Below are 13,588 nucleotides of genomic sequence, written 5' to 3'. Positions count from 1 at the left end.
GATAGATAGATAGATAGATAGATAGATAGATAGATAGATAGATAGATGGCTTCTCTATGGCAGACATGCAATAAATGATTATCAAGTGAATGATGCAAGGCACATTAAAGATTGTCCACAAGAGAAAGAATGAGATGGGGCAAGCTAGAAACACTCCACCACACAAATTCTAGTTTTATCCAATATAGGAAATCTCCAAACCAAGATGTTAGAAAAAGAATATTCACTGAATTAATTAACCCAAAGAAAAAGCAATGGGATAATGTATGAAAGTTAGTCATAAGACTCTCAGCCTATAATTCTTTCATTGCACATAAGTAATATAGCAGCAATAATACTGCATCTTTGATGCCTTTTCTTTCCAGATATTTTGATAGCAAATCACCTGATATCATGATGTAATTTCTAGCATCATTTGGAATTATGTTTAAAAAAAGTTTACAGTTTCTTGTCTATTGACAGCCAGTTAAAAATATTTGCATTAATAGATCATTTACTTTGATAGAAAATTTCCTAAAAATTTCTCTGTAGAAGTGACATTAGGTTCTACAATTTAGTTTTTTATATACAAAAAGGTTCAAATTATAACTAATTTATTAATAATAGTATTCCTCACAATGTGGTGAGGAATAAGTGTTTCAGTTTATATAATAACATGAGCAGTGCCTGGAATCCAAGAAGTAACCAGTGAATGCTAACCATTAGCCTTGTTTATACAGAGTGATCAAAAATGTCCTCCAAATTCCAGCAGGACCAAGGAGTCACAAAGAGTATCACCTTGCTATTGCTGGAATATTATTCTATTTCTAGTTTGGCTAAGTGAACCAGAGATGGGTAGGGCATACTGCCAAAAACATGTAGAGATATCACCCACCCTGAGTTAGTAAATAATGCTGAGCACCAGTGTTGCTTGTGACAACCAAGCCATCCTCTTTCAGTGTCAATCCCAAACTAACTGATAAATTAGGAAATCAACAGCAAGCATAGCTGCCAGAACAACCTTGGTTCACTTTTGGCTAAGGAAAGAGCTTCCTGATAAACTAATCTCATTAAAAAAAAAATCATTGATCAATGCAATCTTCATTGTCCTCATTAACTGTGAAGATATAAACAAAAGAAATATTTTTAACCTTAGGGAACTTGGAAAATTTCCCTGTTACATGCTACGTCAGTGATTCTCAGACTTAAGAGCTTCTAATAAATGTGTATTTCTAGGCCGCAGCTAAAATAAAAGCTTCCAGATTTCCAAATCAGCCTCCCCTAAGCATCGTGCTCTTGTTACGTCTATGAGAGATGAAAAAATTAATCACTTGGATCTAAAACAGTTGGAGACTCAAGAGAGGATCACCTGCTTAAACCACCCGCTGCAAATCCCCGTGTGAGCAGCCTGGTGACCTTTCTTTCTGTGCCTCTTGGTCCCATCACTTAACAATCTTAATTAGTATTGTGCATCCTCATTACCCAGAGCTGACAAATGAAATAGATTTTTGTTCTGCTAAGTTCTTCTATAAACTTTTTTCCACATAAATAGTGCTGAAAAGTAAAAAAGAAAGAAAGAAAAGAAAAAAATTAATTGCAATAAGTACTCTTCGCAATGTTGAAATTTTTGTGAGGCACATATCAATGCTTTCTTTTCTGTCTTTTTTTTTTCTTCCTTTTTTTTTCCGGTACCAGGGATTGAACTCAGAATCAATCCTGTGCTTGCCAGGCAGGCACATATTCTCCTGAGCTATCCTCCCCAGCCTCACATTATCAATGTTCTATGAAGCAGAAATAAGAGTGGAAAACTAATAAAAAGGGAGCAAAGAGATTTATTGAATTTTTGACTCAGGTATAGGCTATATTTAGGGCTCCCTCACAAGTTTCCCTCACTAGATAAATGCTTTAAGATATTATAGCTTAAAATGGGAAGAAATGCCTGACTTGCCTCAATCACAGCTCCTCGTTCCGGAAGACTGGCCATGCGTTGGAGCCTTCATTAAACACGCATGATGCCAATGGCTGACTTTTTTTTTCCCAGATGGGAACTGCTAAATCACAGTTACATGGGTTGCTGCTTCCTTTGCAAGTGCTACAGAAAGTATGCAGAGATCCAGGGAAAGTCATACCTAGTAGTGGATATGGGCGTAACCAAAGGCTCACATTCACTTTGAGGTTCTGTGCCTTCTCTGCTACTGCGATGTGAAGGGTCTATGGGAACTTCCCAAGGCATCCTAAGACAAAGCCCTCAGACATGAGCTACCCGCCCTGACCTGTGCATCCCTTAGCAAAAGGCAAACATCCAAATCAGTTCTTTCCCTGCTGTGGCGTAGGTCGCACTGCACAGCCCAAGGTGCAATGTTCATAGACAGTGACTCCCGCCACTGGCAACCCCGACCCAAGTGCTCCTTTCCCTTCTCTTTGTTCTAAAGGTCAAGAAGATCCACTTGCTGCTGCTGCTGGTAGTGATGATGATAAAGCTAATGATGACAACTGCATTTTGTGATCGCATACAACACACTGCTTACCTCAGCCACATTATTAAGAAAGTACCAGATGGGTTGGGGGAGAAAACCTGATTAAATATCAAAGACTTTAATAAACCTCTGCCAGTTACTGTTTTTTCCCTTTTAAAGCCATGAGTGAATGGAATTGAGTTAATTATTAGGCAGGTTTATTTGACTTATTCTCATAAAAGGATGACAACTGTGCATAGAAAATATGCAAGTGAATATTATAACCTAATTTGGTACAACAATTTTGACTTTTGATTTCTTTTATTTCTTATTTCAAGGCAAAGACATGGGGACAATAGTTTTTCTCTTGCAGGTTTTGAAGATTTAAGAGGCCCATGAATAATAGTTTTGGGGGAGATAGGAGTGAGATGCAAGCCAAAGCACTAAAATGAGGATGCCAGTTAATGAACAACTCTCCAAATCAAATAGCACCTTAAAGAATGGCAAGCTAATTTAAGTACAACAACTGCAAGCATTTTTAAATTTAATTGTTACAAAGAATCTTGGTCTATGGTTTGATCACTGGTGATTTTTAACTAGGATAAAACTTAGACTAATGGTCATACGTCTACAAATCTATGTGAGATTGTTCTCTACAAAACATAGGTATTTGTTTCTGAATTCTGCCCAATATCATTAATCTATAAAAATCTGTCATGGGTAAGTGTTATATACAAAAAGAAACTTTGATCTTAATTACTTTTTTTTTTTTTTTGAACTGGGGGTTGACTCAGGCCCTTGTGCTTGATAGGGAAGTGCTTATTCCACTGAGCTATCTTCCCAGTCTTTACATTTTTCTTTAAAGTTCAAATTTTTAAAACATTCATGATTTGATATTTTCAAATGCTTCCTTTGAAATAAAATATTTTCAAGTAACTTTTGCTAAAATTCTTACATCTTCTACTCCTGAGGTTTTATATAATCTAGATGCAATAGAATAATTTAGCATAGGATCTTTTTATTTAAATTTTGAAAATAATCTAAAATGCATTATAATGAAAAATATTAATTTGCTACCATAATGACAGTAATTATTAGTCCAATTGCTGAAATAATGGGTATTGCCTTTAACAAAATGTTTTGACAATAATTGGAGGCAATTTCAAATACTTCTTTCATCATTAGATCATTGTCAAACACTCCAGGATCTAAATCATAAAAGCATATATTAGTGTAAAGTACCCACCACATTTTAAGGACTACTATTTTCAGTATAATATATGTGCTTTTACAAAGGAATAGGTTTTTGAATGTGGTCTAGAGTTTTTATGGGAATATTAATAGACAAATGGTACCACAACTTCCCCTGGAATGGCGGAGAGCACAGTCTTTGCATCTTCATAAAATTCCCATTGAATCCAGTCCTACTGAGTTCAAGCACTCAACATTTTCTATACAGCTGATGTCCAGTGCTATATGGGTGATTTAAGGAAGCCAAACTGGGAAAAAATTAATTAGGTTTTGATGAAATACCTTCAACATTACAGTCTGTCTCCTTTCCTGACTAAGAAGTATAGATATTATTTTAGTCATTGTACACCAGGAGAGAGCTCCTGTAAGTGTTAGAAAGTTAACTTTGGAAGTCAGTCTAGCTGGCAAAAAATAACGGCCCTGTTATGAATCTGTGATGGTGGAGACAGTCTCTTAGATGGGCACTGTCTCATGAAGTGTGGAGGAGGCATGAATAAGAGAAGCTTGTTCTAAACCAGAGAACTGAGAGAAGTTCAAGATCGTCAGTTAGGAACAAAGCTCAGGAGGAGGGAAGGGAAATGACTTACCTGTAATACTTTGGTCAAATTGTTAAACAGAGCTTGCCCAGCACTCACTTTGTATTTGACGCCTCTGACTGTGCCATTTTTGCTTAAAATGTTGACTCGTCTTGTACCAAAAGCCTTCTCACTGGCAGCCCTTGCTAACACCAGCAAGTTATCCTGATCATTCTCCTGCTCGTCGCCTTCTGATCCCATGTGACCATTCTGTCCCTCAGAGTCACTGAGTCTGTCAATCCCACAGACGCTGGCACATTCAGAATCCAGAGAGCCTGAGGGCTGCCCGTCTTCATAAACCTCCTTCAGAACTCGCCCACTGTGAGAGGATGCGATCCGAAACCGGACTTTCCGCGGCCTGTCACTTTCTGGCTTCATCTCCCTTTTCAGCATGGTGGCCCTCTCCCAGCTGAAGAGTTCACATCATTCTGGATCCATTCTCAGTGCGTTAGCTCATCTACTTGCACACATGGATGCCAGAGCTCAATTCTAATGACAGTAGCCCTCCTATGAAACTAACATTGAAAGAAGATTCTCAAGAACATACACTGCATCTGTGCTTTTAATAATGAATGTGTGTGTGCGTGCTATGGTTACCTTTAAACTTAAACCTGCAAAATGATCCTGGCCTTTAAATATTAAATAACCATGGTGGACTCTTTAACAGGACAAGTGCAAGACAGTGGCATGCAATGAAACAGGAAAAAGTATAGGGCAAGGAAATGACAGCCTTAAGCTTTGAAGCCAATGGTAAGTGTTGAAAGAAACTTAGCTGCAGAAATGTCTGCAAATGTATTGTCCAGCTGACAGAGATCAGAGGTAAAATGTGGGCTCAAGTTTGTAGTGTACGAGATATCACAAATTTCCCATAGTACTAATTTCTGCTTTTACTCTTACCTGGTGATTTTTTAAAGGATATTGAAAGTGCTACAGAATGCAGACAGCAATCACAATTAATTTTCATCCAGTTATCCATTTGGCCCCATCTACATTATACAGGATGAATTTTCAATGTATATCTTCATGTTCAAGTAGTCTTGCTAAAGAAGCTATTTAGCAGACTATGAAAAAAGACTAACTTTTGGCTCATTGCACTCCCACTTCTGTTAGTAGAAAGCATGACTCTCTTTGATGGAGGAAACATTTTGAAAAATCATCATGGCAATGTGTAATGGTAGGGTCATGCTTGGAATGCCTGTCATTCTGGTCTTCTAAATACATACTGTTTGTCATGACATACCAATTGCTGCCGTACTGTCTCTCATGTAAATGTTTGTTTAAAATAAAAGGGGTGGGCTAGTGAGTGAAAGCAGGAGACAGGAAAACAGTGTCATGAGACTGTCCTGCTACAGTGCTGTATATGTTTGATTGCTAAATTTCTGTATAAAAATATGTAACTGTTTATTCCTACTTTTTTAAATATTGTTTTTAATTTTTTCCTCATATGCTGTAGGGACTTAAATTTTAACATATCAATACTTGATGGAAAATACCTGTTCTATGCTATGCCTAAGATGTTTTATATTTAGACAGATAGTGAGGTTAAGCTCAACCGTCTATGTTGTAGAGTAATAGTAATAAGCTTCTCTTCTGCACGATTAACAACCTAAGTCTGCAGACCAAAAATTAGAGAAATAGAAGGGCTACAAAGACAGCCAACATTTTGGCCCTAGCCTTTCAAGGTCAGTGAACACTCAGGACATAGGAGAACATGTACTGTAACACCATGTTACTCAGTTGTGTCCCAAATTTTCTGATCAAGGAGATTGCAGGGCCACACACAAAAGTCACTGATGATGTAGAGTGTGCCTAAGGAGAGTCACATTAAGAGAAAACATTCTCTCAGGCATTCACAGAGAGAAAATTGGTCAAGCAGTGGCCATGACTTATTCTCATGTCTGGCACAAAGGAACTACAAACTGCAGTAAAGGATTTCAGGATAAATCCTGAGGGGATTTGACTGACCTTTATCAGATACAAAAGTTACAATTCCTGTTATATAGGTCTTGCTTTATCTTGGTCTTAACCATCCAGCAGAAAAGTATAAAAACAAAATATAAAAAGTAAAGCCATATTAATATGCTAAGCTGTAAAAGCCTCAAGTCAGCAACTTCTTTTTTTCCTTTTTTGGTGGAAGCAGGGATTGAACTCAGGCCCTTGCACTTGCCAGGCATGCATTTATTCCACTGAGCCATCTCCCCAGGCAAGTCACAACTTCTGACATTGCCAATCTTATGAAAACCCCACTATTATTATGGACTACTGGACTATATTGGAATATTTTGCTGAATTCAAGCACCTACAATATTTAAATGTCAATGGAATACCCTTCTCTGACAAAACTAAACAAAGAAGGGGATACAAATGAATGACCATTTTGTATCTATAGGTTCAAAATAGTTAGAATAGACATACAGCTGCATTCTCTTGGATCACTGAATGGAGAGAGTTGTTCTAATAGTGTTCGTGGACAGGATATCATGTCTGTATCTTGTACAATGAATAACCACTAAGACAACCATATGCAACGTATTCATTATTGAAACTGCTAGTAATCGGTTTTGAAACTGTCTCATTGCTATTTGTTTCTCAATAAAATTATTTTTAAAAAAAGAAAGAAAGAAAAGGCATAATGGAATAGCAAGGGAAGAATGGAAAGTGCTATGGGCCCACAGGATCAGCCAAAGCATCCACGAGCTCAGCGCTGGTAGATATCACCTCCCAGTCACCCATGCATGCAGCAGAAGCCTCCACACGCTATGCTCAAAGTGTTTTCTCTCACCTGGCCAGTGCCCAAGGAACCTCTTAAGTCATAAGGTCATGTTGAAATGTGTTGCACAGTAAGTGCGTTAGGCTGCCTGCATCTCCAGGCAGACAATAAGCATCTAACCCATCTGCAGCATTTGAAGTTTTTAATGTAGAGTTTTTATTTACATTTCCTTGAGAAAATTCTGAAAACACAATGACGACAAGTTGAAAATAAAAGTCATTACTACTGTTGTATATTTCTTGCAACAATGGAACTGCTTGAAATTATACTGCTTAGCCTAGTTCATTTAAAAACAGAAGAAAAATGTGGTACAAGGTTAAAAAAATACCATTTTATGTGAAAATGCCCAGCCTTTCAGAATACACAGTAATGAATTCAGAGGGAATTGGTATTAACTGAATGAAAGAAAAAAATTAAAATTATATATTTGAGTTTTTATTTTGTCCTAAACTCATTTTTCTGCAAAGTGACTCTTGTCACTGGAAAAGCAAAAAGCCATGACTCACCACCTAATGTGTTGTTCTCAAACCTTAGGTTTTGATACAGGATGTCTATCTAATGACATTGGAGGAAAAGATCTACTGACCATCAATGGAACTGGAAGAACAAGCTTTCTCTGGAACTTTTCAGGTTATAGATGCCAAACCCTTCTTAACTATCATAATCCATCCATCAAATTCACCACTCAACTGTTAATTTGAAGTATAAAGAGTTTCTGATCAGAAATGCACATTTAGAGCATTCAAGAAAGTGTACCTTGGAAAGAAAACTTTAACTATATTACATAAAAATGATGAATAAATTCTTAGTTTATACATCAGTGGTTAAGAACAGGGGTTGTGCATACCTATTCATGCTTGATTTCAACTTTGGATCTGATCAAAGTAATTGTGAGAAAATTGTTTAACCTCTGTGAGCTTTGGTATTCCCATCTGTCATACAGTAGTTTCTGTTTCAGAGAGTGCGTGGAAGGACTAAACAAAACAATAAATGTCAAGTACTTGAGTGTTCTTCATCAAAGAAGATCAATAGCTGTTATTAGGTGTCTAAACTAGCTAAATATCCACACTGTTAGAAACACAGTAAGACAAATGTAACCAGATGAATGTTTTCTTTTCTTTTCTTTCTTTCTTTCTTTTTTTTTTTTTTTTTCTTTTGGTGGAACTAGGGATTGAACTCAGGCCTTTGCGCTTGGCAGGGAAGCACTTATTCCACTGAGCCATCTCTCTGGTCCCAAAATGTATGTTTTCAATGCTGATAGAAAATCAAGTCATCCCAGGATGTTTCCATTTTCTGATTCCTGATTGTAGGACTTAGCTGTGAACCAAACTGCCATCTCTTACGATCCTGAAGAAGGCCCCCCACTCACAGCAGCCCCCTTTGCTGTATACATCTGCATATGGAGTGTTTAGTGCACTTTAGTGAAATGCACCAGAGGGTCAGGGATTTCAGCCTTGGCTCCCACACTGTCACCATGGATCTTGGGGGTGCAAGGGCTGTCAGGCTTCTGGGACTGCTCTACTGTATATTCAATGGGCACCCAGCATTTCCTGCAAAGAATTAGCAAGATTCTTCAAAATTTCACATACCTTAAGATGGAAGACCAGGAGTCCCCAAGCAATAGACTTTTGGAGTTCAATGTTATCTTTGAATCCTACATTAGCTGTTAAGTGTTTTACATATAAAAGGTGTTCAGAGAAATATTTGCTGAAGTAAAATGAGCTAAGCTAGATTTTAATGTCTAAACCAAGCTGACCTCACACTTAGGATGGGGATAATAATTATGTCCATGTCTGTTTATCTTGCTTCCAGTCTGTACATCAGGTGGCAAATCTATTTCTAAGGCAAAAAAACCCCCAAACACCTGACTCATAAAATGCTGTTAGTGTCATTGGAGGTAGCAACTGTACTATATTAAAATGCTAGGAAGCCTATGTATTGTTTTGCCTACATAATCTAAGTCCCAGAAGAAATCAAAGAACAAAAAGTCCAGTTAGCTACTTATGCACTGCAGATCTAATGAGACTTTCTCCACCTTACAAACACTAAATGGCCTGAATATCCAGCCCTCTTAGCACCAAGTAGCTATAAGCCAAAAACTAATTTTTATCATGAAACAAGAGTTTTTCCATTTCCTCTTAAATAAAGAGTTGTGTCTAAGATGATTTTTAAGCTGTAAGGAGAAAAAGTGAATCCTTTTACATCCTTCTTCAGTTATCAGAATGTAGAATATTTACATATATGCCTTATGGTAAAAAAAATTCTTAACAAATGACTACATCAGTTCTCTAGGATATTAATGTATAAGTGCTATATATTTATTTCACAATAAATGAATTATGCATCGTTTTATCCTACATATAAGAAGTTTGCATTTTAAAAGTCTGATTTGAACCATTTTACGAGCAAATTCAACTGCAATGGAATGGTGAAAAGTTCAAACAGGATAAATGAGCAAAGCATTTAAGAATTAAGTGTTGTATTAAGACAGATCTAGATATACTCAAGGTATTCTACTATATACAATAAAGACCCAGGTGTATTCTTGAGATGTTCCCAGAATCAGTATAGAAACAAGAAACAGGAGAGTAGAGTCACAGTGTTAGAAGTGTCAGCCTACAAGGCTGAGGACAAAGTTCAGCCATAAAATGCTTGCCTAGCATGTGCCGTGCATGGAATTCAGCCTCCACCACCACAAGGAACAAAGAAAGGATGGGAGGGAGGGAGGACAAGCGTGGGAAAGGGAAAGAAGGAAAAGGAAGCCAGATAAAGAAAGGAGGAAGAATAAAGGAATATCAGCCTGGAAAAATTGCTATCATGTAGATCTCAAGATCCATACGGTACAGGCATGCTCACTAGCATGCTGTTATTTAGAGGTAGTGGAAGCTTGAAGTGTGAACTGATAAGTAGTCTTGGGGTCACCGGCGTGTCACTAAAGGGAATAAGAGGACCCAGTCTCTTCTGCATTCTCTCTAACTTCTTTGCCTCACCATGTGCCTCTGCTACAGTGTGCTGCCCTGTTATGCTGCCGCAGGCCCATTAGCAAGGGGGCCTGACAGTGATGGGCCCCTCTGGAAACTCTAAAGCTCTGAACATAAAAAGCCTTTTCTCTGCATAAGATACCTTGGGCATTTATTTTTTATTTTTATTTATTTTATTTTATTGAGAAACAAATAGCAATGAGACAGTTTCAAAACTGATTAATAGGACAGTTTCAATAATTAATACATTGTACATTGTTATCTTCTTAGTGGTTATCCATAGTACAAGATGAAGACAGGATATGCTGCCCACACACTATTAGTACAAATCTTCTCATTGAATTAAGTGAAAGTAGTGAATATCTATCCTAACTATCCTGTATATACAGATATAGATGTATCCTTTGTATCCCACTTTTTTTAAGTCCTATCAGAGATGGGTATTCCATTGGCATCTAAATACTATAGCATAAATTCAGCAGAACAATCTAACACAGTCCAGAAGTCCACAATAGTACTGGGTTATCCAAAGAAGTTGTTGACTTGAGCCTTTCACAGTTCAGCATATTAATATGACTTTACTTTTTATACTTTTCTACTGGATGGTTAAGGCCAAGATAAAAGCAAGACCTATAAAACAAGAAATGTAACTTTTGTATCGGGTTAGGTCAGTCAAGTACTCTCAGGATTTATCCTGTAACCTTATACCACAGTTTGCAGATCCTTTGCCAATGTCAGCCATGTGGATGAGTCACGACCATTGCTTGGCCAATTTGCTGTCTGTGAAAGCCTGAGAGAATGTTTTCTCTCCCTGTAATTCTCCTTAGGAACACTACAGCATCGATCATGTTGCTTTGTGGCCCCATAATCTCCTTGATCAGAAAATTTGGGACACAACTGAGTTACATGATGTTACAGTACAGGTTCTCCTATGTCCTGAGTGTTCACTGACCTTGAAAGGCTAGGGTCAAAATGTTGGCTGTCCTTGCAGCCCTTCTATTTCTCGAATTTTTGCTCTGCAAACTTGGGCTGTTAACCCTCCAGAAGAGAAGCTTATTATTGCCCTACAACATATGCAGTAGGGTTTAACCTCACTATCTGTCTGATTATCAAACATCTTAGGTATAACATGGAACAGTATTTTCCATCAAGTACTGATATGTTAAACTTTAAGTCCCTACAGAATATGGAGAAAAAAATTTTAAAAATGAAAAATATTTAAAGAATATGAATAAACAAATACATCTTTTTACACAGAAATTTAGAAATCTAACCATATACAGCATTGTAGCAGGACAGTCCTGTGACATTTTGTTTCTTTGTGGCTTTTTTCCATTTATTACCCTTTAAAAATAAAAAAAAAATTACTTGAGAGACAATATGGTAATAATTGGTATGTCATGACAAGAAGTACATATTTAGAAGACCAGAATGTGGGCATTTATTATATTGATCTAAAACGAAGACCAAAACTGAAGGCAGTTTTCCAAAATAGTGACAGAGTTGGAAAGAATGTCAGTGCAGAACATGGTAGCTCATGAGTGCGAATACCAAGAGTGTCAGGTTTTGCTTTGTACTTAGAATGTGGCAGAAGTGTAAGACCTTTAACAACTTCCAAAACTTATAGATGAAATGGGAAAATGCTCAGTGATTACCCTACAGAAAATTTTTTCCTTTTTTTTTTTTTTTTTTTTTTTTTTTTTTGAGACAAGGTCTGGCTATGCAGCTCGGACCAGGCTTGTGCTCACTTGTGTAACCCCCAGGCTGGTCTCAAACTCCAGCAATCCGCCTTCTCAACCTCCCAAGTGCAGGAATTACAGGCATGTGCCACCACACTTGGCTTTTCATTCATTTTTAAATTGATGGAAAAGTAGAGTATCAATCAAAATTTGCACAGCTGACTTAAAAAAATGACATACTATTGACATTTCTGACCTAATATAGATTTCTCGTCATGCTGAAATGATTTTTAAAAAAAAATCACTAAATTTTAGTCTACATCATTTTTTCCCCCAGAAACAAGCATAAGCTTAAAATGAGCAGATTTAAAAGTACATCATATTTCACAATTTTACCGTTTTCCTTTCTTCTAAGAGTGTGATGTGAGAATGGCACCCTGGGACATTCTAATTCCATTATCCTATCATCGTTGCCAAGGTAACAGTACTGTTGAGTCTGCTGTCTGCAATGAAGGTTAAAATTAGCAAAGACAGGGAAAACAGTGAACCAGCATGCCAGAGAAAAACCTACATTCATTTAGAGATCTAGTGATGTTTCTCATTTGCTATAGGATTGTAGATTTGAGATTACAAATAAACTAGGAAGCTATTTAGGAGAAGAGTGGAAACAGCAGCAAGAGGTACCCAGAAGATGCCAGTGACAGGGAAGCAACCAGGAAGAGAAAGTAAGTTGACTATGAGCTTTCTGGCTGCTGTATGCACATCACTTGTGAAATCATGGAGTTCTCCAAGCTTTCCCAGAATACCAGTGACATGCTGAAGAGGAGACCTTTGCAGAATATTTAAGATATACTTTTATACCCTGCTGCCTCTCTTGCAAACTGAGCTAATACCGTTTCCAAAGCTTTTGCATATGTAAAATTGGAGCTCTAACATAATATGACTGATTTGGTTCTGATTTTCTGTTTGCAAATAGAACATTTTCCAAATGTCAGTCTACCAGTCATGTCAGGAAGGGATGGTGTGAAATAAAATAAAAGATCATTCTCTTTGCATAAATTGCTACACACATGGATCAGCCCTGGTATAAAGCTAGAAGAAGCTTCCACAAGAAGCTTCCCAATGGCTCTCAATGGGATCAGCAAACAAAAATCATCTGTGAATTTTGCTTAGCTTCTAAGATGACTCTTGAACATTTACCGCTGTATTTCATCAAATCCAAAACACATTTTCCCACATTTAACATTTCTGGCATTGTTATACATCTGATCCTTGGGTCTGTCAATAACAGTCTTGACATAGTTGTAATTTCCTGCACATGGACATCAATACTTGCAAACTATACATCACTGACTTGGAAGAAAATCACAAAGACAATACGAAACACACTGCTAAATGCTGCAGCATCAGTGCCCTTGACTGCAGGACCAACTGCATTTTGTGGAGAGACACACACATTAGTGATGCTGAGCAGAAAAGCAATTTAGAGGGGTCTGGCTCTGAGAGCGAACACAGGAATCAATTTATGTTACATATATTACAACACACACACACACACACTCAGGGGTGATCTATGAGAGAAATTTATGTATAAATGCATTTGCAAGAGTTTTCCCCATATTTTAAAGTACAAATTTCAAGTGACAATAAGATATTGTGTCATGGATAATTTAACACAGCTTTTTCCTCCTACTATTCATAAAATAAAGATAAAACTCTTGCTGTTGGCATGTCACAAGGCCAATAAAAGATGGCATTTGCCACAATATTCACAAAATTGGATGTTTACATAATTCTGTATCATATACAGAGGAAAGGGTGAAAAAGAACTTCATTAACAGAAAAGAAAAATTTTAGTTATCGGTCTGCTAGAAACACATGGGATACCAGAAGACCA

The 13,588-nt window shown here is 37.2% G+C and overlaps 1 protein-coding gene across 1 annotated transcript in view; it reads right to left on the bottom strand.

Moving 5' to 3' along the window:
- Positions 1-4,655, bottom strand: part of Grxcr1 (glutaredoxin and cysteine rich domain containing 1) — a 173,908-nt gene extending 169,253 nt beyond the window's left edge. The window contains exon 1 of the mRNA XM_004642663.3: positions 4,274-4,655. Coding sequence (XP_004642720.1) covers positions 4,274-4,654 — 381 coding nt within the window. The 5' untranslated portion in view covers position 4,655. The remainder of the gene's footprint in view (positions 1-4,273) is intronic.
- Between the last annotated feature and the right edge of the window lie 8,933 nt (positions 4,656-13,588).

This window comes from Octodon degus, unplaced genomic scaffold (assembly GCF_000260255.1).
Source record: "Octodon degus isolate 3935 unplaced genomic scaffold, OctDeg1.0 scaffold00158, whole genome shotgun sequence".
Lineage (NCBI taxonomy): Eukaryota > Metazoa > Chordata > Mammalia > Rodentia > Octodontidae > Octodon > Octodon degus.
Note: the sequence above shows the minus strand (reverse complement) of the source record. Positions and strands in the feature narration are given on the sequence as shown.